This window comes from Molothrus ater, chromosome 12 (genome assembly GCF_012460135.2).
Source record: "Molothrus ater isolate BHLD 08-10-18 breed brown headed cowbird chromosome 12, BPBGC_Mater_1.1, whole genome shotgun sequence".
NCBI lineage: Eukaryota > Metazoa > Chordata > Aves > Passeriformes > Icteridae > Molothrus > Molothrus ater.
Genome location: NC_050489.2, coordinates 14258095 through 14283854, shown reverse-complemented (window position 1 = coordinate 14283854; position 25760 = coordinate 14258095). Strand labels below are relative to the sequence as shown.

At 54.7% G+C, this 25760-nt stretch overlaps 3 protein-coding genes across 3 annotated transcripts; 2 read left to right on the top strand and 1 right to left on the bottom strand.

Annotated features, from left to right (window-relative positions):
- Position 1: 1 nt before the first annotated feature.
- ELMO3 (engulfment and cell motility 3) lies at positions 2–8055 on the top strand. The gene is made up of 20 exons (XM_036390091.1): positions 2–287; positions 359–399; positions 517–589; positions 663–713; positions 1185–1354; positions 2155–2254; positions 2359–2510; positions 2592–2670; positions 3051–3101; positions 3461–3583; positions 3738–3869; positions 4140–4244; positions 4749–4857; positions 5070–5206; positions 5299–5462; positions 5587–5699; positions 5951–6055; positions 6398–6480; positions 6674–6754; positions 6931–8055. Exons 1-20 carry the CDS (start codon positions 210–212, stop codon positions 7141–7143), a joined length of 2160 nt encoding a protein of 719 aa, XP_036245984.1. The 5' UTR covers positions 2–209; the 3' UTR covers positions 7144–8055.
- A 768-nt stretch (positions 8056–8823) lies between these two features.
- Positions 8824–13871, top strand: TMEM208 (transmembrane protein 208). Its single transcript, XM_036390094.2, has 6 exons — positions 8824–8864; positions 8936–9031; positions 9118–9177; positions 9285–9421; positions 12301–12385; positions 13424–13871. Exons 1-6 carry the CDS (start codon positions 8859–8861, stop codon positions 13559–13561), a joined length of 522 nt encoding a protein of 173 aa, XP_036245987.1. The 5' UTR covers positions 8824–8858; the 3' UTR covers positions 13562–13871.
- A 592-nt stretch (positions 13872–14463) lies between these two features.
- MATCAP1 (microtubule associated tyrosine carboxypeptidase 1) lies at positions 14464–25543 on the bottom strand. The gene is made up of 6 exons (XM_036390547.2): positions 25087–25543; positions 21029–21172; positions 16990–17122; positions 16610–16915; positions 15770–15867; positions 14464–15268 (listed from the first exon to the last, which is right to left on the bottom strand). Exons 1-6 carry the CDS (start codon positions 25513–25515, stop codon positions 15104–15106), a joined length of 1275 nt encoding a protein of 424 aa, XP_036246440.1. The 5' UTR covers positions 25516–25543; the 3' UTR covers positions 14464–15103.
- Between the last annotated feature and the right edge of the window lie 217 nt (positions 25544–25760).

Sequence of the window (25760 nt, the reverse complement as noted above, 5' to 3'; positions counted from 1 at the left end):
GGATGGGGTTCCTTTCCCGGCAGGAGGCCCTGTCCTGCTGCCGGAGGTGGGTCCTGCCACACCCGCGTCAGCTCAGGTGAGGGGGCCGGGCCTGCCCGGGGCTGGGGTGGCGGCGCAAGGCCTCGGTGCGGCGGCCGGGCCCTTCGTGAGGGGAGGCGGCGGCGGCAACAACCCGGAACTGCCGGCGGTGCGGAGCCGCCGCGGGAGCCATGCCGCCGCCCAAGGACGTGGTGAAGATCGCCATCCAGATGGTGGGAGCCGTCCCGCAACTCATCGAGCTCCAGCAGGTACTGCCCGTGACCCCCGCACCCCTCCCCGCGCCCCCGGCCCCGGCTCACGGCCGGCCTCCCTCTCGCAGACCAAGCCGCTCGCCTCAGTGCTCAAGGACGTCTGTGATGCGTGAGTACCGCACTCGCTGCCCGCGAGTGGTGACAGCCGCCCGTGATCGGGCTGCGGTGACCCGGTGGCTGCCGGCACCAGCCGAACGGGGCTGTGACCGGCTGCCCCTGGCCGCAGGTGGAGCCTGCCCAACGCCGAGCGCTACGCCCTGCAGTACGCGGACGGGCGGCAGACCTACATCACCGAGTCGGTGAGACACCCCCCGGCCCCCGGCCCCGCCGCCGCAGCGCCCACCGGCTCACCGGCTCCTTCTCTCCTTACAGAACCGCAGGGACATTAAGAACGGGAGCATTTTACGGCTGACCACCTCCCCGGTACATGCCTCTGCCCCCCTGTCTCCTCTGCTGTGTGCTCTGGTGCTCTGTGCCCCTGCAGTGGAGTGCTCTGAGCCCTCTGCCTCTGACTGCCTCTGTGGCTTGAGCTCATGATGGCTCTTCTCTGTGCCTCACACCAGGCAGAAATAACACAGGCAGGAGACATGTCTCAGCCTTCATTTTCCCTTGGCAAAGCTTGGGGGAGTTTGAAGAGAAATTAAATCATCTTGAAATGCTTTGGATGTGGGGGCCAACTCATCAAGTGTTGTTGGTGTCATGCCAGTTTGGCCTCCATCCTCAGCTTCACCTGGTCTTTGCTCTGGTGGCTCTGTTTCTTGGTCCAGCTCCTTACAGGGGCTGCTCTAGCCTGAGGCTCCTTTCAAAACTTGCACTTCAGCTCTTACAGCCACCTTCAAGTTTCTCGCTGTCTTTCGATGAGCCCCTTTGGGTTGATTCTTTCCTTCCTGGTAGGACCAAGAAGCAGAGCAGTTGTATATTGGGATCCAGAGCAAGAATGTGGATGTGAAGACTGACTCACTGAAGAAGCTTGCAAGCCTCTCCCACGACGTTACCTTTGCTCAAGAGTTCATCAGCAGGAATGGCTTGAAGCAAATCTACTCTATTGTAGAAGAAGGGAATGAGTTAGTATCAGGACAGGACTTGCAGTCCTTGACTTTTCCTCTCCCTTGCTAATGCTGCATGAGCTCCAAGCTGGGTGTTGGAGTGGACTTTTTGTGTTCCTGACTTGTTGATGCCTGTACTGTGGCTGTGTCCCTGCATGCTGGCTGCCAGGGGAAGGTCCCCACAGATATGCAGTCCTTACTCCTTGTGAACGTGCCCAGACTTGAACCTTCCATCCCTTCCCTGGCTGGGTTATCTGTAGCCTCATGGGGTTTGCTACCAGGAAACCTCCTGTGATCAACTTGGCCTCCAGTGCTGCTCCTCATTCCTGCCACCCTGAATGATCCCTCTGCCCTGAGGTTTTAGCTTTAAGAGTTCTGCAGGGAGCTTGAGAAAACCCTGGTTGCCAAATACCACTGCCTGTGTCACTCTTTCAGGATGTGATGGTGCAGCTGCTCTGAGCTCCTGTCACACAGAGAATGTGGAACTAGGCAATGCATGTTCCTTGGAAGTAGAGGGAGGGATATAGGGTGGTTCAGCTTTCCTGAGGGCTTGTCTGCAGTGATCTTTGTACCATGGTGATGCAGCTTCTAACTACTGAACTTACCCTGCCTTGACTTCCTGGGCAAGTCAACTTCCTGGGATGACTAAGTGAAGTCTGTTTTCTTACCCAACAGTCTCTTTCCTTTCTCCTGCTCACTGCTCTCCTCCCTAGCTGTTTCTAACATGCCCACCAATGTTCAACTGCAGAGACACTACCATAGGATGGAGCAGGGTATCTGGTGCCATCCTCACTGTATTTGTTCATTTGTCCCTCCAGTACAGGGGAGATGCTGGCTCATACCCTCAAAGCCTTCACAGAGCTGATGGAGCATGATTTTGTTTCCTGGGAAAATCTTAGTACAGTTTTCATCAAGAAGGTAAGAGTTTTCCACAATGTCCACAGTTTGTGCCTGTGGCATCCCTTGTTATCCTTGTTCTCCAGGCTCAGCCTGCCATTGACAGATGGTTTTGTGTCTCACAGATAGTGAGTTATGTCAACATGAATGCAGTGGATGCATCTATCCAGCAGCTCTCCTTGTCTATCTTGGAGAATATGGTGCCTACCAGTCGCCTCCTCTTTGAAGTGGTCAAAAAAGAAGTGACACTGGACCGCCTTCTCACCCACCTGCAGGTGTAAGTGGAGAGGCCAGAGCACCATTCACCCCCCTCCTCAGAGCTGGTGACTCTCACATCCTCCTGCTCTTCCTCCCACAGGACAAATGCCCAGCTGCAGCTGAAGGCGATGGCTCTGCTCATTGCGCTGCTGCTGAGCGCCACCGACACCGAGCGGCAGGTGAGGGCCCCCATGGCAGGGTGGTGGCATTGCAGAGTCAGGCACCACAGTGCCCCTGTCAGCGGGGTGCTCTGCTGAGAGCCCTCAGCTGTCAGGACTTTTTGTCTCAAATGACAGAAGTATCACAGTTGGTGGTGGCACATTGATTGTAATGACCCAGCCCCTGGCACATCTGAGCTCTCAGGGTGGGGCCCCCTGTGATGGGACCCTGGGCAGTTGGGTCCTCTGCTGTGGGGTTTGTGCTCTTTGGGATGGCAGGGCTGCAAGAAGTGCCCAGAGATGTTTAAAGTCTTCATCCTCACTCTGCCTCCTCCTTTTTTGGGGGGAAGTGCTAGTGTGCTGAGCTGGGGAATGTCACACAGCCTTTTTTTTTTCCCTAGGAAATGATGGACTACCTGAGGGAGAAGAACATCAGGCAGTTTATCCACAAGGTGAGGACTGGGGTTGTGCAAGGGTCTGCTCTGTGCTTCATTCTCTGTCCTTTCTCCCCAGGCCCTGTCCCCTGAGCTCCAGCCTTTGGTGACCATGCTTGGCTGGGTTGCTTGTCTGTCCCATACCCCTTCCTTGAGAATGCCTATGGGTGCTGCTCTGCTGGCACCCACGTGCCCAGGCTTACACCCCCATCTGCCTGCAGTTCAGTGCACACAGATTTTGTCCAACCCCAAGGGGAGTTTCCCACTTCCCAACACCCCTTTGAGCAGCAGGACCTGCTGGGATTTGGCTGTTGGGTCCTGTGCTTGGACTGGAAGCAGCAGCATGGGGGAACCTTCTGTCTCATGATCTCCTGTAGAACATTATCCACAGCCCTGAGCCACTGGGGGATGAGATGGCCCATTATCTGTACGTGCTGCAGTCTGTCAGCCTCAACTTGTGCGAGCATCGCATGAAAATGTCCATGGATCCCTACTCACAGGTCTGGGAGTACTCTCCTTGCAAATCTGCACCTGGTCTCTTCCACCTGTGGAAGTAGCTCACGTTTGGGTGAACCCAACACATTTGGGTTTGCTGTGGGAGAACCTGCTGCTGTGGGGCTCACTGGCATCCCCCTCTCTCCTCTGTCCCTCCAGGAGCAGCGGGATCTGCTCCAGTCCCTGCGCCAGGCTGCTTTTGAGTTGGAGAGTGAGGCACCTGCTGGCACCTTCAGCACCGAGCGCCGGCGATCCCTGTGCGCCAAGGAATTCCGCAAGCTGGGCTTCTTGGTGTGTTCCCCCTGCATCCCCCTGAGCCCCACGCTGGCTCCACCACATGGTCTTGGTGGCACCTTCTGATGGCTTCCTTGAGCCAGGTGTCCCTGTTGGTGCTGAGGGACCACCATGCGGTACCTCCCTTCTGCTCCCTCAGCACTCCTGAACAGGGAGTGCTGTGGAGTGCTGGGACTCAAAGGCAAACACCATGGCTGTGTTGGGAAGACACTGCTGCTTGAAAAACAAAGCAGCAGCTGCTAAATTGCATCATTTGTGTCGTCCTAGAACAACAGCAACCCAGCAGAGGATCTCCGCCGCGTCCCACCAGGACTCCTTGCTCTGGACAACATGGTGTATTTCTCCAGGAACACCCCTAATGCCTACAGCAGGGTAGGTGCTGTGCTCTCCCAGGGAACTCCCTGATGGAGAAGTGCTGGTGGATCTCCACCTTCTTTTCCTTTCTTTGTGATTGATCTGTCCTTGGCCACACCCAGGCAAGTGTCCCTGCTCTGTTTCAGATGGAGATGAGTCCTTCCTGTGGGTGGGAGAAGCCATTTGAGGCCAGTGCCTCTGAAGGGTCCCCATAATTTTTAAGGGTTTGCTCACAGCTTGGTTTCCAGGCCTTGAGCAAACTGGGACAGTTTGGACAAAGCCAGCAGGGCATGAGCCATGGTCCAACCTGCAGTGCCTGTGACGAACTCCTACACTGCCACAAGGGAAGGAGGAGGCTGGGGCTGGATTTTGGGAAGAGTGGGTCACTTGTGTTAGAGATGGCTTCACCTATTGGGGGGACAGCTTAACTAGGAATGCAGGAGGAGCGTGGCAAGTCTGACACCCACTGTTAGGGCAGCCCTCCAAATCCATGTAACATGAGGTTATGGCCCTCTTCTCCAGTTTATCCTCGAGAACAGCAGCCGGGAAGACAAACACGAGTGTCCCTTTGCTCGGAGCAGCATCCAGCTCACTCTGATCCTCTGCGAGATCCTGCACATTGGAGAGCCGTGTACGTGTGCCCAAGCTTGTCCTTCTCCCTGCCCTGCTGCTTGGGGAACAAACTGCCAGGGCAGGGGACTGCATCCATGTGGCCACCAGGCTCTGGCATGGCTGACAGCATGGGAAGGGGATGTAGGGCTGGGAAATACGCAGGTTTCCCTGGACACTGAAATCCCCTGGAAAAACTGAGGAGTCTGGCTTCATCTGTCCTTCTCACCACAGGCTCGGAGACAGCTCAGGCCTTTTACCCTATGTTCTTCGGGCAGGATCATTTCTTTGAAGAGCTGTTCTGCATCTGCATCCAACTGGTGAACAAGACCTGGAAGGAGATGAGAGCAACTCAGGAGGACTTTGACAAAGTATGGGGGGATGCTTCTTCCCTGGATGGGAGTACAAATTCAGGGATTTGGGGAGTGTTGCCAAACTGGAGTTGACATCCTGGGCCTGGCAGGTGATGCAGGTGGTGCGGGAGCAAATCACCAGGACCCTGTCCCTCAAGCCCACGTCCCTGGAGCTGTTCAAGACCAGAGTGAACACACTGAACTACAGCGAGATCTTGAAGCTGCGGCAGACGGAGCGGCTGCACCAGGAGGAGACGCTGGCTGTTCCTGTGCTGTGAGTGGGCTGTGGGCAGGGAGGGGAGCTGTGATGGGGGCCTGGGGCAGGGACAGTCAGGCTGGGAGGTCAGTGAGTGCCTGTTGAAATGGCCGTGCTCCTCTTGTGCTGGCTCTCACTGCAGGGAGCTGCGGGAGAAGCTGAAGCCGGAGCTGCTGGAGCTGATCCGACAGCAGCGCCTGCTGCACCTCTGTGAGGGAACCCTCTTCCGCAAGATCAGCAGCCGCCGCAGGCAGGGTGGGTGCACAACCCTGCTCCAGGGTGGAGGGCCTGGCAGGGGGACAGAGGCTTATTCCCATGTCCCCTGCCACTGGGGAAGTCCCAGTTAATCTGTGGGAGCAGAATGCCCAACTCCCTGGACAGCTGGTATTGGCTGTCCCATGGCTGGGAGGAATGGGGAGTGCTGATAAGGGGGCAGCTCCATGCCCCTTAGGAAGGGCATCTCTGCAAGGGGAGGCTGAGAATTTCTCATGGCTCTTCTGCTGCAGACAAGCTGTGGTACTGCCGCCTGTCCCCCAACCACAAGGTGCTGCACTATGGGGACGTGGAGGAGGGGGTGCAGTCTCCTCCCATCGAGAGCCTGACAGAGAAAAGTAGGTGATGGAGAGAAGGAGAGGGTGGGAAGGAGGGAGGGGAGCCCTCTGATAACCTCCAGGTTAAGACTGCCTTAAGGTGGGAATTGCCCCTTTGCTTGGCTTTTGCATAGCTGTCCCAGTGTCTGCTGGTTTTGTGGGACTGGGAGCTGTGGGAGTTCAGGCTGGGCCAGACTGGCTTCCCAAAGGGTGCTGCAGAGTGGCTTGAGCCCCCCACCCCAAGCTGTGGATGGCTGTGAGTCCCCACATTTGGGTTGTACTGGGCTCTGCACATGGGGGACCTGAAGGAGGAGAGGGACGGGAAGAGGGAGAAGGAATTCATAGCTCTTCCACTTGCTGCAGTTCCTGTGGCAGACATGAAGATGCTGCTGGTGGGGAAGGAGTGTCCACACACAAAGGAGAAGAGCTCTGGGAAGCAGAACAAGGTCAGCATTTCACACTGGGAGTGGGTTTTGGGAGTGGGTGGATGGTGGCATGTTGTGTGCTTTCATGGACAGAGACCTCTTGGGTCTGTTGGAGTGCAGAGGAGGAGGCTGGGTGCAGCTCCTGCTCTGAACCCCACCAGGGCTGGGAGGAGTCCAGCTGAGAAGCCAGCTAGCCCCTGTGCTGTCCCTGCAGGATGTCCTGGAGCTGGCCTTCTCTATTGTGCACGATGTGGAGGAATACTGCCTCAACTTCATTGCCCCCACCCGGTACGAGGTGAGCTCCAGGGGCCTGCTGGGGTGGCACACAGTGCCCAAGACGTGGTGCCAGGGCACAGCAGTCAGGGAGTGAGCTCTGTGTGTCCCTGGGGGGTGGAAGCCACAGCAGGGGAGAGATGGGCTCTCTGGCTGCCCAGGGCTGGTGTCAGAGATGCCCATGCTCTGCTTCCCCAGTTCTGCCTCTGGACGGATGGGCTGAATGTGCTTCTGGGCAAGGAGATGACAAGTGAGAGAACACAGACAGACCTCGATGTCCTGCTGTCCATGGAGCTCAAGCTGCGGCTCCTGGACCTGGAGAATGTCAGCATTCCTGACAATCCCCCTCCCATCCCAAAGCCTCCCAGCAACTTAAACTTCTGCTATGACTTCAGCCATGCAGAGCAGTGAGTTCCTCCCTGTGCCCTGTCCCCACCCTCTATGCCCCTCAAAATCAAGTCCCTCCCTCCAGGCTCTGTCCCTCATCTCTGGCCCAAAGGGACAGGCCAGGTGCTGCTGGGGGCTTGGGTGTCCCACCCTTCCCTGCCTGTGTCCTGCCTCCTGCAAGAGCATGGGAATGAGCCACCAAGCATTAGCCTCCTGTTCAGGGGGGGTGACCTGGCTGCTCTGCCCCCCTGCCATGGGGAGGTGAGATGAAATACAGACAGTCAAACCCCTCTGTGGTGGCACTGCTTCCTCCACACTGCAGCCAGGCTTTGGGCAGAGGGGGCAAGGATGTGGACTGGTATAAAGGTACAGGCAGCCCTGGTTTTAGCTGGAGGGGGAGTAACACTACAAAGGTACCAATCTGCACTGCCTCACTTTCGCTATCAGTGTAGGGGATCCTTTCTGGACAACAAAGTGGTTAGAAAAAGGATGGAACACACCTTTCCATTAAGTTTGTCAAGCAGATGGCATCTCCAGGGGATGATGCCCTGCCAGGTCCCTCCTGCACTGAAAGGTGTTTTTGCTGAGCCCTCTGCACTTTCCTGGAATGGGGGTGATTAGGGTACAAGCCTGTTTTTCCCACCACCATTCAGTCGAGCCTGGTGTGAGGAGCAGACCCTGGTGTGCCCATCGTGCCAATTCCAGTGCCTTCCCCACCTGGGGCAGATACTTGCACACTTCAGCCATGCTGCTGCACTACTGCACCACAAGCTACCTCCTCCCCGGCCCCACAGCCCCACCCCAGTGCCCTGCACCTCCTCGTGCCTGCAGCTCCTCCCAAGGGTGTTGTGCTAACACAGCCACAGGTCGGTGGGGATCCAGCCGTGCCTCTGTCTCCTATGTATTGGGACAATAAACACTTGTGGAGAACTCGGAGCCGTGTCCTTTCAAAAGGTTTGGTGAAGGGCTCAGGCTGACTGAGGGTCAAAAGGAGCCAGAGTGGGTAAGGCTGGGATGGCAGCACTGTGGGAGCTGTGCATGAAGAAGCCTAAAAGATCTTGGCTGGCAAGATCTTGTTCCTGGTGTTGAGGTGCAGGCTCAGAGTCAAGCTCCCTACAGCGAAGGCTATTTCCAGCCCAGGATGGCCGGGAGCACTGCGGATGGTCCCAGTGCCATGCTGGACAATCTTTCTGTTCCTTTGCGCTGTTACTCGCACAGTGAAGTTCTTCCCCGTTCGCTTGTCCAGAAAGGGTGTGGAGTCTGCTTCACCGGAGATATTCAAAAACCACTTCTGGGAAGACCCTGCTTGAGCAGGGAGGTTGGACCAACTGACCCTTTCCAGCCTCGCTATTCCGCGATTCCGTGGGAGGACCGCGGGGCAGGGCCGTCCCCTCCCGACCCGAGGCGCGCCCAGCCCGCCCGGCCCCGGAACTCTGTCCCGCCCGTCCCGGGGCTCTGTCCCGCCCCGGGGCTCTGTCCTGCCCGCCCCGGGGCTCTGTCCCGCCCGTCCCGGGGCTCTGTCCCGCCCGTCCCCGGCTCTGTCCCGCCCCGGGGCTCTGTCCCGCCCGTCCCCGGCTCTGTCCCGCCCGCCCCGGAGTTCTGTCTCGCCCCGGAGCTCTGTCCCGCCCCGGGGCTGTGTCCCGCCCGCCCCGGAGCTCTGTCCCGCCCGCCCGGGGCTCTGTCCCGCCGCTTCCGTCGCGTCACGTCCGCGGGAAGCGGAGCGCGGAGCCGGCGCGGCCATGGCGGTGAGTGCGGGGCCGGGGTTGCGGGGCCCGGGACTCCGGGGAGACGCTGACCGCCTCTCTTGGCTCCGCAGCCCAAGGGGAAGGCGGGCACCAAGGGCAAGAAGCAGATCTTCGAGGAGAACCGGGAGACGCTGCGCTTCTACCTCCGCATCATCCTGGGAGCCTCCGTGAGTGCGGCCGGGCGGGCCGGCGGCGCGCGGGGCCGGGTTGGGAGCGGGCAGACGAGGAAAGCTGTGCCGTGTTCTCTCCGCAGGCCGTGTACGCCGTAGTGAACTTGGTCATCTTCTACTCCGCCGCCTCCGCCTGGACGTGGGTAAGCGCCGGCACCGTGTTCTGCCCCGGCGGGGGCACCCGGGCTGGGGTTCGTTCCTGGGCCCCGGGTTCGCGGCCATCGCAGCTGACAGCGCTTCTTTGTTGCAGGTCGCGTTCGTCTTCAGCTTGGTGGTCTACGGCACCAGCTACCGGTCCATGAACTCCATGGCAAAGCCGTCTTTCACAGACGATGGCAGCCTTGCCGACGGGGGAATTGACCTGAATATGGAGCAGGGGATGGCAGAGTGAGTGTCCACACCCGCACGAGTCCAGGTGAGCAGGACCTGCTGCCTGAGCGTGCACACAGAGCCAGGAGAGGCTCCCGATGACGAGGCTGGGCCTCAGCTCCCTCCTCAGCTTGCCCACTGGCATGGGCATGAGGGGAGCTGGAAGTTTGGAGCCATTTTTTCTCAGAGTCTACCTTAACTGTCCTTATTACCTGAACTTATTTCCTGGCTTGGTGGGCTCCAGTCAGGAGCCACGACATGGGTGTGTCAGCCTGGCACGGTCACTGTCTACAGGGCTGAGCTGTAGTGGTAAGAGATCACAAAGAGTTCAGCAGGAGTAGTTTGCAATCATCTTTCAGTTAACAAACACTGCTGCAGCACACAGTGATAGGTATTTTCTTTTTAAACCAGCACAGCAGGTAGTGCTTGACAGAGCAGAAGGGTTTTGCTGCCAGTTACGCCATCCTGGCCGCAAACTGGACATGTCTTGAAATGCTCTGCACACTAAAAATTCCTGCCTCTGTCTCAGCCAGCTCCTGTCACCTCCTCAGCCATTTCTGTCCCCCGTTCTTGTGCGTTCTTCATGTGCCTCTGCAGACAGCACTGAGTCTCTGCCTGTCCAGTGTCCTTGGCGCCACTGTAACTGTCTTTTCCTTGGGGAAGGAATGCCACAGTATTACAGGAAACACAGCAGTAATTCCTGCAAAGTGCTGCTAAATGAAATAAGGAGACATTGCTGGTACAGTAGAAATGCTTTCTAGATTTACATGTTTTCCAACAGTGAGCCTCAAACTAGTTACAGAAAACTGCCAGGTGGTTGTGGACACATCAGACTTTGCTCTTTGTCTTCCCTGCCCTCAGCCTCTGCCCAGGTCTAGCCTCTGCTGGGATCTTCAGCATGTGCTCAGCGAGGTGCTGGGGTCCTTGGCTCCTTCCTCACATGTCTTTGGGCTACAGTTCCAGGTTTATCTCTGTCCTTTCCTTGCTGCCAGGCTTTTGAAGAAGCACAGTGGGGCCTTGTTTGCAGCTGAGCCCTCTGTGTTGCATCAGGTGTTCTCGGGCTGTCAGGGTCATACATTGATGTATACAGTTTTATTAACGTAAGTTTTGATTTTTGCCTGGGGATGTTATCAGCACGCAGTGTACAGAACCTGCTGTCTCTGCACAGGATGAGCTCTCATCTTGTGTCTGGGTTGGTGGAATGGTACTTTTCTGCCTGCAGCAGGGGTGACTGAGATGTCTGGTGTAAGAGACTCAGGGGAGGACAAGGCCAGGAGGAGAGGGGGTGTGACCTATGAGCTGGTCACTTGCTGCTCAGCCAAGTGTTTTGCTCCTATTTACACTGGTTTGGCTCTCTGGAGTAGAATTGCAAAATATTTTGAATACCTTTTTAGTGAAACAATGTGGGACAGTCAAAGAGGGAAAATACAGAATTTTGATGTTTGGGGTGTGCTCCTGATTGTGGGAGGTGCCTCTTGGAGTTGTGCAAGGCACTGAGGCAGAGTGCCTGATAACTGTCCTGTGTGTGTGTGATGGTGCTGTCAGGGATGTGACTGACAGGAGGCAGCACAGGGATCCCAGCACCTGCTGTGAAAAGGTGACAGGCACAGCCATAGCACTGCTGCAGTCCTGGATGCAGATGTACTTCCCTTGCTGCTGAGGCACAGAGCTTTTTCTGCATGAGCATTTGGGGTGGGGTTTATCACACATTAAAATGAATTAATGCTTATCTGAGTCATGGGCTATGCAAAACACAGGGGAGGCAGAGCTCTAAAAACAAAACCTTCAGAGCTGAAGTTCCCATCCTTACCCTGTGCCTCTGAATTACCTCTCCTGGGATCAGAGGCTAGCAGGTATTTCAGAAAGCAGTGGATATTTCCAGCCTCTTAGCTAAGCCTGTGGCAGCTGATTAATGCTGCTCCTTTGGAGCTGCTTCTGGAACACTGTGGATTCCATGCTGAAATGGATGCTTTGTGTTGCTCTGAGGTTGGGGAAAGCCAATATTCATGATCTCTGGGAGAATTCGGCTTGGTGGGAGCTCTGCCTTCACCCCTCTGTGGCCTCTGGTAATGCCAGAGGTCACTGAACCCTCAGTGTCTTGTGCTAGAGCTGTTGGTGGTGGATTCTGCAGTGTCTTGAGTCAATGTTGTTTATGCCATAGCCTTTGTTTTCTTGTCTCCATTCTTGGATGTGACTCAAGGGTTTTTTATCCAGCAGATGATGATTTAACCAGAGTGAGAGTTGGCCTCTTTTCTAAACCTTCATGGCACTCCCCGAGGCTTGTGTTGAAAAACTAATACCTGTTTACATCTCCTGGGTGTCAGATCCCCGAGGGTGGTGGTTGAAGTGTGGGCAGCTGATTCCTCTCGTTGGCTGCTCTCAGCTGTGCCTCAGGCTGGCATGGAAGGGCTGGAGTCAGATAAGCAGGAGGGGGGGAGCCGTCTGTTGCTGTAGCTCAGCTTGTGGTGTGCTTGTCCTTTAGTGACCCCAAGTGTCTGTCAGCCCGTGAAATGGCATGGGGAAGATTCATGGCTCCCTTCAGCACAGCCAGTCGTGAGGAGTTACACTTTCTGTCATTATAGGTGTCAAATCAGCAGTGCTGGCTGCTGCTGTGGGGGTGGGGGGTGGTTTTGTTGCTGATTTCCAACCCCCAGCAATTCCTCAGCTTTCTCAATGTTGTTTTTGCAGAGGGAGATCATCTCTTTAATTCATCAGAGTATTTTGCTGTTGTTGTTTGCTGCTTTGACTCTTCTAGATAACCGTGTGTGGCAAAGCAGGGACAGCCTGGCTTGGGCAGGGTCGCTCCCCTGAGGCAGAGCAGACTGTGCTGGCAGAGGAGCTGCCATGTTTGGCAGGGGCTGGAATGAAAGATTAACACTTTGCTTTTGTTCCCTCAGGCACCTTAAGGATGTGATCCTGCTGACAGCTATAGTCCAAGTGCTGAGCTGCTTCTCGCTCTACGTCTGGTACTTCTGGCTCTTGGTAAGCTCCAGCCCTGCTGTTTTCCATCTTGCTCTGCATTGTTGCTTTCTTTCCCTGTCTTCAGGATGGAGGACATTATTTATCCATTTCATTTCAGTGTCATGTTTCAGGCCTGAACTACTTCCTGATATGGTTTTTAATCTCCTTGTCACATCTTGTTTAAAATTTAGGCTGAACAAGGCAAAGAAGTCCTGATCCCTCTGGGCCAACCACGCAAAAACTAGGCTGGCCTTTGTCTTTCCCTCTGGTCCCATAAATGGGCAACAAGCAACATGAGGCAGATCAAAGCTGTCTTGGTGCACAGAGTCTTTCTGTGTCTGTAACAAACAGTGTTTCATCATGTTTGTCTCTTTGAGCCATTCAGCGTGCACCAAGGCTGGGATCTGCTGCACACTGTGCCTTTGGGTAGATAAAATGAAAAGCTACAGGCTTTCATTCCCCTTAACACACCAAACCTTTTCTGCTCCTTAAACATTTGTCATGTGTCTCCAGCTAAAACTGTGTGAGCAGAAGGAGAAAAAATATCTCCCATTTAGTTTAAAAGCCCCACATTTGCTTTGAGGATATCCCACAGAGGTACAGAAGGCAATTGTGGGAGCATGGAAAGTTATCTCAGTTCAGTCCTTGATCTTATTTCAGTCCTCACCCAAAATTCCTCTCTAGCTGGCCTGGCAGAGGGCAGCCTAGACTCGGCTGTCCCTTGGAGACCATCTGGATTGCTTTTTTCATAAATTCAAAGAAATGTGGGTGTGTTTTCTGAAGGAAGGAGAGGCGGAATGTCTGGACAGTTGGATCCCTCTGGGTAATTCAGACCTGATGCTGGGATTTCCATGCATGAAGTCTGAGCTCTGTATACATTCCTCAACCATGGAATGAAACCAGGCCGTTTATTTTGGGCACCTGCCACTGCCTTTGATTTCCGTGCACCCTGAGATGCCTCTGATCCAGCTGCTTTGTGTCCCTCAGAAGGACCAGCCCTCCTGTCCCTGAGGAGGGACAGGAGTTTGTGGCTGAGTTTGTGCCACGTGTGTTTTGCAGGCTCCGGGGCGGGCTCTCTACCTCCTGTGGGTGAACATCCTGGGGCCCTGGTTCACAGCCGAGGCCTCGCCCGCTGCTCAGGAGCCCAACGAGAAGAAGCAGCGGCGGCAGGAGCGCCGGCAGATGAAGCGCTTCTAGCCCTGCCTGGGCACAGATCAACACCCTCTCCCATCTCCATGCTGTTATTTCATCAGGGATGCGACCAAAACCAATCCAGAACCACCGCAGTAGCTCTGTTGCCCTTTGTCACTGCTGCCATTCCGACAGAAAGGCCGCAAGAGACTTCCCCTGGTTGGGTCTCGGCGTGGGCTGAGGCCTTGCTCCTCGGGCTGACAAGGGGGTGATGCTGGGATGTGTGTAAATATCTTTTTAAAGCAGCGCTGTATTGCATTCAGCGTTGGGGAGTGCAATGCTGGAGGAAATAGTACATTAAAGAGCAGAGTCTTAACTGACCGTGCTGGCAGTGGGTTTGTGCAGGGGAGCTGTGAAAAGTGCCAGCATGTTCTTGAAGAGCTGGACTAGAGGGGAGCAGAATCCCCAGTGCTCTCCTTTCCCAAGCTTTGTGCTGCCCTGCCTGCTACAGCCTCTGCACCCTGTGAAGAATCTGCAGCTGCCCTGCAGGATCAGGAGTGAGGGGCAGCTGGGGATGCTGAGAACAGGGCTTGCAGCCAAACTTGGAGCTTTTGGGATTGAGCCTGAGCTCTCTGGGGCCACAGACTGGCCTGTGCTACCTTTGCAGGAGCTCAGTGGGATGCAAGACAAGAAGCTGTGGGGTTTGTTTGGTTTGGGTTTTGTTTTGTTTTCTCTTAAGAGGGTACTCCCAGGGGTGCCATGACTGCTCCAGTTTTTACTTTTGCCTGATTTGATGTACTGATGTCCTTGTCCAGTATGTTGTTTGTCACAGTCCATGACCCCTTCCAGCCCCTGACACACCAGTTCAGACCATGCAACTTTGCCTGTGCCAGCAAGAGGCACAGTGGGTGTTCACAGTGGTGCCAGCCTGGGTTTCGATGCTATCCACAACCTTTTGCCCACACGTCTTTTCCATTACATCACCTTTATTACACGCTTTTTTCCTAACATCAAACCCAGTCCCCACCCTGAGTCCTCAAAGCCAGGCAGGGTGGCCATAGCTGGGGTGCAGAGCTGGGCAGAGATTGGTAATGGGGGATTCAAGTCCTTCCTGCTGCTGGTGGAGGACATGAGGGATGGGGTGGGGAGTGGAAAAGGCATCCATGGGGCGATCTGTGGGTGCAGTGCAGCCCTTATTCCCTGCCAGGCACAGCCCAGAGCCCCCAGCCCTGTCTCTGGCCCCAAGTAGGTGCCCCCACAGTGCTGGGAGCACTCCTGGTACCCTACAGCAATCCCCCCACTGCAACTCCCCCAGCACAGCCTTCTGCACTCGGGGGACCAGCACATCGCCCCAACTCTGCCCTCACTCTCCCTGAACCCTCTTGTCTGGCTCCCCAAAGCCAGGTGGAGCAGCACAGGCATCCCCAAAATACACAGGGAGGATGCAGGGGACACATCAACACAACCACACGGGCCCTTGGCCGCGCTACCCTACACAGCGCTACATGCACAGCGCCCGCCTCGGGCTCTGCCCTCCGCTCCAGCCCCAGTAAAACCCAGTAAACAGCACCAGTTACACCCCTGGGGTGCTGCTTCAGGGGGTGCCCCTCAGTCAGGCAGCAGCTGCTCCAGCTCTTCCTCGTTCAGGCCATTGGTGGTGACAATGTGATCCAGCTGCTTCATGTACCGCTCCAGGTCCTGCATGAAGTGGGGGATGCGAGCCTTCTCCAGGACCCCAAACTCCTTCAGCCGATTCACATCTTCATAGGACACCTGGAAGGAAGGCGATGGGGGTCAGTCCCCTCCACCCCAAACCCTGGCAGGTGCCATGGGGGGCATCTGGTGCCCTTGCAGCCACCCTGGGTCAGTCAGAACATCCCTGCTGCTCGTGGGGAGGCAGTAGGAGAGCTGCTGGGGGTGTGGGATTTGCAAGGATTTGTGGGTTTGGTAATTTTCGGTCACTGCAAGGACAGGTGACAGCAGGACTGCTGTGGCCAAGGGCCAGAAAGGCTTAACCTGCTGGGTTAAGCCTCTTCCCGAAAGTCTCCCACAGAGGATTATGGATTGTCCTGTCCTTCCTTGCATCCTACCCAGCACAGCCTTTCCCTGGTACACAGAGATCCATGAGCTCAGGGAAAGACAAAGAGCTGAAGGGCTGCCAAGCAAGGGCTGGTTTTTGGGAAGCCACGAGATTCAGGGAGCCTGTGTGAACTTTGGGGTGGGATGGGATTGTGGGATCAGCCACCCCCTGCCCACCCTCACCCTGGCTCTTACCTTTCCAAGGGCAGCCAGCAGTGGGAAGTCGATGGTCTGCCGATGGCGCAGGATGCGGAGAATCCCGTCCAGGTACACCTGGTCCTTACTGAAACAGCCTGGAGCAGCAGAAAAGGTCTGGGAGAGGGCTCCTGGCTTCTACCACCCTCCCCTTGCCTGAACGTTTGCTGACCACAATAACCAGAATGTGGGCACTGCCCACGAGTGTGCCAGGGCTCAGGACTGCCAAGTCCCAAGGGGTGAGCACTGGGGAGGCAGCTGGGTGCAGCCAGAGCCACAGACCCCACTGGGATACTTCCCAAGTAATCACCAAGTAATTTTTTCAAAGGATAAACCACTGCAAGCATCCAAATGTAACCAAATGTTTCTTCTCCTTCGCCTGCTGCTTCTCCAAGAGTTTGTGCCACTCCCATGGAGAGGGATACAGGGACTGGGGGCTATGGCTGTGTTGGGAGGAAAGGGTTAAAAGCAAAACTCTAATCTGGAGGATTGTAAATTGCTCAAGTGACCTTGCACCTGGGTGTAACTCTTGATAAGCTTGTGAACAGCAGGCTGGTGACCCTTTGATCTTGTGTTCCTCTGCCCAGGTGTTGGGTGTTGCTCTGGGGATCCCCCAGTCAGCGAGGTAATGCAAATAAATGTACTTTTTGTGTTCTAGCCATGAGTTTGTGCCTGTTCTGGCTGCCTGTGCCAACTCACACTCTACAGGACTGGTGATGCTTAACCTACACAGCAGCAGAACATACCACACTCTGTTTTTTCTTAAAACAACAAAAAAGAAATATATATGATAAGTCAATAGAATTCTTCCCAAAGCTCAGTTGACCCCCCCAGTGGTACCTGGCTGTGAGGTGTCCGTCTGGCCCCGCTTTGCCCGCACACAGTACTCCCACCGGACCCCAGCATCCTGCACGTACTGCTCCAGGTCCTGGAAGAGGGCAGAGAAGGAGAGGTGGCTGGCCCTCTCGATGGTGTAGTAGAGCAGGGCAGCCCGCCACAGGAAGGGCTGCTTGCGGAACAGGACGCTGTGCAGGCTGGCCAGGCCCTCCTCCGTGGGGTTGGCGGGCTTCAGGCTGTACTGCTTGCGGCCCTCGGAGCTGTGCCACGGCTGCCGCGTGTTGTTGACCCCCCGGATGTAGTGGGTGCCTGGGGAGAGGGGACAGGAGTGAATGCCCAGAGCGTCCCCCAGCTCTGCCCCCGCCCACAGCAGCCCAGCTGACCGATCTCGTGGCGCAGCATCCCCTCCAGCCAGTGCTGCCGGGCTCCGGCCAGGTTGATGGCCAGCGTGGGCCGGCTGTCCTCCACCATCATCACTGCCTGCGACAGGAGGTCATCGGTCAGCTGCACCACCACCTGCAGGAGGAGGAGGAGGACACGGCCATGAGCGGGGCTTGGCTCTCAGCACAGGCTGAGATGGTGGCAGATGGTCAGAAATATCCATTGACAGCATGGATGGTGCTGTTTGGCACTGCTGCACCATCACTGGGCTGTGCTGCAGCTCCCCAAAGGAATGACAGACAGCAAGAGCCACTGGGGGTGGGGGGATAATGAGAGGAAAGAGATGATCTCATGCAGGGATGAAGTAGATCCTTTAATATCTTTACAGCCAACAAAGCTGAGCAGGCACTGTGGGGGGAGCAGGCAGCTCCTGGGCAGCCTCCTGCAGTGCCCCTCTGGCTCCAGCATCACCTCCCCAGCTTGTTCCCATGGGCTCCCCAGCCCTTTGTGGCCACACAGGATGGACATCCTCTGGAGAGCTGCCTGGTCCCCCTTCTGCATCCCCACTGGCAACGGGATGGGGCAGCAACTTTGGCCATCGAAACAACCCCACTCTGAACACCCAACAGCACCCAACAGCTTTGTAATGGCTCTGCACTCCCCACGAAACATCTCCTGAGGGATCCAAGGTTTTGGCTCCATTTTTAAGGACTTCTCCACAGATTCTCTCATTTGAGGCTTCAAGACATGAGCAGTGAGGATGGCTCCATGCCAGTCCACCCTCACAGGAGGAACCGTATGTGCTGGCCACAATTCACAGCAGGGATGGGCATTGCATGTGTAGGGCTATTCAGTATTTTTATACAGAGAAAATGGTATTTTGAGAAACTTTGCTATCACAGGTGCTGGAGTGAAGAGAGCTGCTCACCAGAAGTTAACTTGCCAGCCTGCAGCACTTTCTGACCACTCGACTTCAGATCTGCAGCAAGTCAAAGCTGCAGCATCACCAGGGATGGTCGCTTGGAGCTCTTGTATCTGAGGTTTGGCAGTGGCAAACCTCAGGATAGCAATCAAAATCCCCTACATACCTATTAACTCTATAAACCACCTGTTATTTCACAACTGACACTTTTCAGGATGAAAGCATGTGCCTGTGTTACAACATGACAATTCTTCTCTTATTAAAAAAAAAGAGGAGACTGAATTGGTTTGCTTGAAGTCAGATTTATTATTATTATGAAAGCCAAAAGTGCAGCCTAACAGAGTCCACCACTGGGCAAACAAACAGCATCAAATACTTACAGTGCAACTGCTTACCTGGGTTAAAATATATCAGTGTGAAAAGGAATCCCTCCAGTGCTGAGCCTTGTCAGTTCACCTCTGACTCCTCATGCAGAACCAGCCATCCAGGAGCAATGGAAAGGGACTCTGGACAGTGCCAGAAACCACAGCTTCTTATGCTGCCCACTGGCAGCCCTTCTCCTGCTACAAAACCTCATCCTGCTGAGCAGCACCACTTGCCTTATTTTGGGATCCTCCAGCTTGGCAGGTACAACCAGGGCTGCAACTCCAGCCAAAGAGCAGCAGGACCAGCTCTCCAGGTCTGTGACCCCTCTCATTCTGAGCAGCATCCCCAGTGCATCCTTGTGGTCCATGGTTTTGCTCAGCTTTTGTGATGCACTGATGGAGAAAGAGCTCATCCCAAGGAACCAAGGGAAGGCTTCTGGTGGTCCCCATGGCACTGGGGTATGGGTTCCTGTCTCTCCTGGCATTGCTCAGGACCTCTGACACTGAGCAAGCAGCTCAGAGGTAGAGGGAGGCCTTTGATGGGATCCCAAGAGACAGCAGCTAGCACTGTTTAGGCTGACAACACTCCACAACCCCAGGGATTGCCATGCAGCACTTACCAGTGGGGCCAGGTGTTTCTCTGCTGCAAGCTGTGAGCCCACTGAAATCCACATGGAAACCTCTGGCAGCATCATGTCTGTCCTAAGTCAGAAGAAAAGCAGAAGAGCTTCAGGATCTGCAGCTTGGACTCCAACAAAGCAGCTTTTGAGGGCACAAATTTAATTCCAGCACGAGCACTTACCCAGGAGCGGTGCTGGGAGCGGGATCCTGCCTTTGCTGATCGGTGCTGGGGACAAAGGGCAGCTGCAGGGGCTGCACCAGCCTGGCCACGCTGCCTGCCAGGGCTGCCCCTGGGCAGGGACACACCAGCTGCTGTGCTCTGGGCTAACACTATCCCACAGGAGGTTCTTCTCTTTTGAGCAAGCCACCACGATTAGTACGGATCAGGGAAGCAAAGGGCACGGCAGAACAGACACAGATGGTGAAAGTCAGGAATCAGAGATACAGGTGCAGGGAGGGAGACACAACCTGAAACCACCCAGCTCCCTGACAGGGTGTGAGATTATCAGTGATGCAGAAGTCTCAACAAGTTTTGGTGTTGTACAGGGAGCAAGTTCTGCCAACGTGGCTGTATCGAGAGCAGGTGAAACCCTTCTCTCTTCTACCCCAGACACATCCAGCAAAATTTCCATTGGATAGAGAGGAACAAACCAATGCTTTCATTGTTTCCAAAGCACTTATCAAAGGCCCCAGATAAAACAGCCCCACCGACGTGCAAACAGTGACTGAACTCTGCGTTGCCTTGAATCACAGAATGTCCTGAGCTGGAAGGGACCCACAGGGTTCATTGAGTCCAGCACCTCTGAGCCCAGGGACAACTACACAGGGCTGGAAGGAAGCCAGTTGTACACCAATACGTAAGAGAATCAATGGCTTTTTGCCCAGCCAGGGCTCAATTAATGGAGAACAGAGTAGCTGTATTTGATCAATTAATAAACCCAAGAGATAGAGCTCAACTAGCAAGGTGTAAGTGCAGGTCTGTAAGACTGGCAGCTGCTTGGCTGGGTATTGGGACTGGCTCTGGGCACTCAAAGGCAGATGAATTATAGGAAAACATCTGCAGAAATCTGTTCTGTCCCAAGCAAAGGCTTAGGAGGACCAAGGTGCCAAATCCACATCCCAGGAACATCCTCAGGAGGCATCAGGGCAAACCAAGGGTGTTTGAGAAGGAAATGAAATATCCTTGGGCAGGAAGGACCTCAGGGGAGTACTCATTCCTGCTTTCCCTGCATGGAATGCACTGGGTACCACTGGGTGAGGTGATACTTTGGAGAAATGCTCACCAATAACCCTCTTTGGAGACAGAGGTGAAAAATCAGAGATAGGAAATAGAGTCTGGCCAAGAAGCAGTGGTGAGGAAGCCCCCACACCAGCCAGCACTGCACAGTCCCTGCCCTGCAGCCAAAAACCCCAGGGAGCCCTGCAAGCCAACCCACACAAAGCCAGGTCCAGAAATCCTTCTCAGACTTTGAACCCAGGATGGTGAAAGAGTTTTGCCCACACCTTGCTGGCAGAAGGGATAAAAAAAGCTCCTTAATGGCAGCTGTGGCATGCTCCATGCTGGATGCTGCAGGGAGTGCAGAGAAACCAGGTTAGGAGATGTTGAACTTCTCCCCTGGCTCCATCCCACGTGGCTACTGTTGTATCTTAACCACGCATTTCCCAGCCTCAAAACCCAAGCCTGGGGTTTCAAAGCACCATAACCTGCATGTCCTGCAGGACACCAGGAAATCTCCTCCCCTGGCTTTGCTTTTGGACATGTGGGTTAAGGCAGCTATCAGAGAAGTCTGTCCTCCCACTGCCAACAGCAAGAAATGACTTCCCAACAGTAATTGATGCCTCATGCACGCAGCAAAAGGCTCCTGGCATGGCCATGCAGACAAGCAGCAGCTGCTCCCTCTCTCTCAAGCACAGAAGGGAGATACACATGGAAAACATCACAGGAAGTTTGGGGGAACCAGCACCCAAGTCCTAAAGCTGGAGTATGGTGAAGCTGGAGGTGAAAAGACACCACTGCTCGGAGCAGAGAAGCTTCCTCTTTGTAACCAAAACATTTCTTAATCAGAGTCCTTTTTATCAGAAAATAAATATTTTGCTGTGTTTTACAAGTGATAAAGCAGGGATGTGGATTACCTCTCCCACACAGCCCTCCTTCTGCATGTACTTTCGGATCACAGACCAGATCTGGCACTTGCTCAGCAGCCGCCCGCCCGTGGCCACCTCGAAGCTCTCGTAGGTCCCGTACTTCTCCAGCACAGCACGGATGATCCTGATGGCCTGTGGCACACAGAAAGTACAAACATAAGCACAAACACCTCCCTGCTTACAAATACAGCCTAAAATCCCACATGCAACAAACCCAGTGAAGGCAACCCCGATTAACCCCTCTAAAATACCACGTGGTTTTGCACGACCTAAAAAAACAAGAAGACTGAGCTGGCTGGAGGTGGCTACCAGGACAGACAGACACTTCACACAATCAGCATCACCCACAGCATATTCCTTCTGCTTTCTGTCACCCTTGCAGGCATCTCTTGCAGAAATGGGGCAAGCAGAAGAGAAACTGCATCGTCGCAGCGTGGTTAAATTCATTATTATTTTCAATCTTTTCTGCTTTTAGTTCTCCTTGCAAACTCCAGTGCTTGCACAAAGATCTCCAGCTTCTGAGCTTGCTTTTTACTCCCAGAGTTTCTTACTCCAGGGCTGAATTCCAACGCAGCAGTGAGGCTGTGCATCACCCTCTGCAGTGATGCTGCTTCAAACAGCATCTCAGCACACCAGCCTGCTGTACACCCAGCAGCCTTCTAATAAAAGCATCACGTGCTCCATTATTCACATTAACATTGATGGAGCTTCTATAAAATATGAACATTTATTAGCCCATTTCCTCCCCAAAAAAGTGTGCTTCCATTGCAGACATTTTCAAGCAATTACTTTCTCCAGCCATTGGAATATATATTAATATATTAATATTAGATATTATATTCATATTATATTAGTACATATTCCAAAGCAGATGACTTTTAACCAGTTCTGGAGTTTTTCCAGCAGTTTTATTGCCTTTGCAAACTTGGCTGGGCTGCTGCCAAGCTTCCCAGCCCTGGACCACTTGTTGTCCCTCCCTAGTCCCTAAGGTTACCCAGGATCAGAAGATGTGTGCTCACCACCAGTACTGGTGCTCAAATCATCCAACACCCCATAAGAAAAGAGGAAATTGCTCCAGTTCTGCCAGGGGAGGTTTAGGTTGGATATTAGAAAAATTTCTTCATGGAAAGGGTTGCCAAGCATTGAAACAGGCTGCCCAGGGCAGAGGTGGAGTCACCATTCCTGGAGGCATTCAAAAGATGTAGATGTGGCACCTGGGGATGAGGTTTAGTGGTGGGATTGGCAGTGCTTAAGTAACAGCTGGACTTGATCTTAAGGGTCTTATCCCATCTAAACAATTCTATGATCCTCAGAGGGGCTTTAGGTCTGCATCTGGTGAGCAACCTCCTCTACCCCTGCAGAAGGTCCTGATTTTCCTTCCCTGAGCAGTTTTCACAGCTGGTTTTTATTCTCAAGTCATTTACTGAGTCTTTCCAGGAGAAGCTGTGCACAGTTTTTCTGCTGTCAGTTTTGTTTTCTGGGGTGCTGGGGTGGGGGATTTTGGGTTTTTTTGCTTTGTTTGCTGAACAATCAGACTCATTTTTACAGCACTGCAAGGTACCTTTAGCTGACCACTGGAGAAAAACAACCTTTCATCCTCCCACCCCTGTCAGCCACTTGCTCTCTCTCCTCCCAGGGGACCCAAATCACTGAGCCAAGAGAAACCCAGCAACAGCTGGTGCCCAGGAATAAGACAACCAGAGAGCTCCTTCCTGACCTTCAGAGCACATCCTGGTGAGCAAAATTCCTGAGATTCCAATGTCCTGAGCATCCCCAGATCATGCACCCAACATATGCAGTGGGACAACAAATCCTCCAGCTCTGTGCTGGTGCCACTCAAATTCACATGGCAAACCAGGGATGTGATCTCCAGGGAGATGAGCCTCCACAGGGCTGGAAGAATCCTCCTGGCTTATTTAAGTTTTCTATTAAGAAAATAAAATAACCCCCCAAGCACATGCAGAGCAGCTGGAAGCAGGGAGCTGGTGTTGGTTTGTCTGCTCATGTCCAAGGATGCTGACTTAGCAAAATGTCTTATTTATTTAATCTCCATGATTAATGAAGGTCTTTGAAAATAAAAGCAGTTTATAGCTAAGAGTTAGCTGCCAATGAAAAATGCTTCCCAAAATAAAAGAGACTGGAAGGAGGTTACTGCAGGGCAAGAGCAGAGGAACAGTGCCATGAATGCTGTCCCATCCCAGCCTCACCAGAAAACCTGGAGAAACATTGGCAGAAACACTCAACACTTAGTATCTCCTGCAAAAGCTTCCAGAATCCACAGTGGTTACAAACCTACATTCCATTCATTCAAAGCACCGCCCAGAGAAAAATAATCTCAATTATTCATCTTTTACTCTGCAGCAAGCCAACTGCACCAAAGGAAAAAGCACAGGGAGAAAGAGCTCTGAGCAACTCATTTTAGTGCAAGTCTCAGGGAATAAAATACAGGAGGGAAATGCCAAAAGCTGAGAGGTCTTTGCAGGCGTCAGAGTGTCTCCCCTGCAAGAGCCTCACTGGCACCAGTTCATGTGGGGCAGAGGTATGGCACACACTGGGAATGACAAACTGCTCAGAAAGCTGTGTGCAGAAAGGGCCTGAATCATCTGGATAATAATCCAGGTAGAGGCATGGGCAGTGATGCAGGAAAAGGAAACATTCAAAAAACAATAAATAAATCAGTGAGGAAGTTGTTATTTGAATAAGTAACTCCTGACTGAGAGGTGCAGAGAAATACCTCCAGTGTGCCAGCCTGAATTTGGGATAAGAGGGGGTTTTTATCTGCTCACTGGTTCATGTGGCAGAAAGGATGCTCTTCCTAGAGGCAGGATGCTCACTCCCACGTGCAAACTGGTTTTGGGACACAGCCAGCTCCCAGCTCCAGGCACAGGCTGAAGGGACAGAGCAGCTCTACTCCTGCAGCCACAAAAGGCTTGTTTGAGGGCACAGCACCCTGGAAGCACACTCCTACCTCTTCTCTCCTGATGAAGGACCAGGAGCTGTTTTCTCACTGCCATCCCCATGGCAGAGAGCAACTCAGAAATGTTTCAGTAGTGTATAAGCCATGGAAACAGTTAAACAAAATAATACAGACTCCTTAAGTGGAGTCTTCACCAATTAATGTCATTACTGACCATGTTTGCTGATGCCTTAAGGATGCTGCTGCACTGGACAACCTTTAGGTCTTCCAGAAAACAAGCCAGACTTAACCACCAGGTAATTCAGGCTAAGGAGCACTTCCCTTGCTATCACCCATGTGCTCCAGCTCCTCTGCTGTTAGTTCTACAGCAACAAGTGCAGAAGCATGCCAGCAAGGTGTCCCTGATGGAGCACAGCTCCCAGCATAAGCAGAAGCCAGTTTGAGCATAGAAACACAGACTGGTTTGGGTGGAAAGGGACATTTGGGATCATTTAGTTCCAATCCTCCTCCATGGGCAGGGGCACCTTCCACTAGACCAGGTTGCTCAAAGCCCCATCCAACCTGGCATCACCCAGCAGCAGCATGACCCCTGTCACCATGGAGCAGGTACCATTCCTGCAGGTAGGTGAGGCCACTAAAACCTGAGGTTTAAGAAATCACAGGGTGAGTGTAATGAAGGCAGGATATCAAAGGTGCTAAGGGGAGAGGGATTGGGCACCAGCTGGGAGGGAAAGAAGGCCAGGTTTCACATGGACCAGGGGGAATGGTGTTAAGTTGACTGAGGGTGGTTTTAGGCTGGACATTAGTAATAAATTCTTCCCTGTGAAGGTGCTGAGGCCCTGGCACAGGTTGCCCAGGGAGAAGCTGTGGCTGCCCCATCCCTGGAAATGTTCAAGGCCATGTTGGATGGGACTTGCAGCAACCGATCTGGTGGAAGATGTCACTGTCCATGGCAGCAGGGTGTGTGGGATAATTAGACGGTCTTTAAAACCCCTTCCAACCCAAACCATTCCAGAATTCCATGACCATGGACCATCTCCTGGCCAGCCCCACCAGGCTCCATCCCACACCGGTCCCTCCATTCTCCTTCTCTTCCCAGGCCGAGCATCCTTCCCCGGCCCCGCCTCACCTGAGCCACGAAGCGGTCGGAGGCGGCCCCGTACTTGTCCAGGACGGCGGCGGGCACCGGCTCCGCGTACTCGAACTGCGGGTCGTAGGCGAAGCTGGCGCGGAAGAAGCGCTCCCGCTCCGCCTCCACGTTCCGCGGCCGCAGCGCCACGAGCAGGCAGGGGCTGCGCCGCCCGCCGCCCTCCTCGCCGCGGCCCCGCGCGATGTGCGGCAGCGAGGCGGCGGCCCGCAGCCCCCCGCGCCCCGCCGCGCCCTCGCTCCGCCGCGCCCCGGCCCCGGTTTCCGAGAGCCGGCGGCTTCCCCGCGGGCAGCGCGGCGCGGGCGGCGGCGGCGGGGACGGGCAGGGGCAGAGCGGCGCGCTATGGCCCGGCCCGCCGGCCGCCCCCGAGCCCATGGCGGCCCCCGAGCCCATGGCGGCCCCCGAGCCCATCGGCGCCGAGCCCGCGGCCTCCAGCGCGGCGGCACCGGGCCGGCACCGGGGCTGCACCGGCTCCGCCCCCAGCACGCGCCGCCGCCCGCCAATCGGCGCCGCGCCCGCCGCGCCGCAGCCAATGGGAGAGCAGCGCAGAGGGAGAGCCCCGCCCCGAGCGCTGCGCTCCGCGCCGCGGGATCGGGGCGGGCGCGGCGGCACCGCCAGCCCCGGGAGCGGCCCCAGCCCCAGCCCCAGCCCCAGCC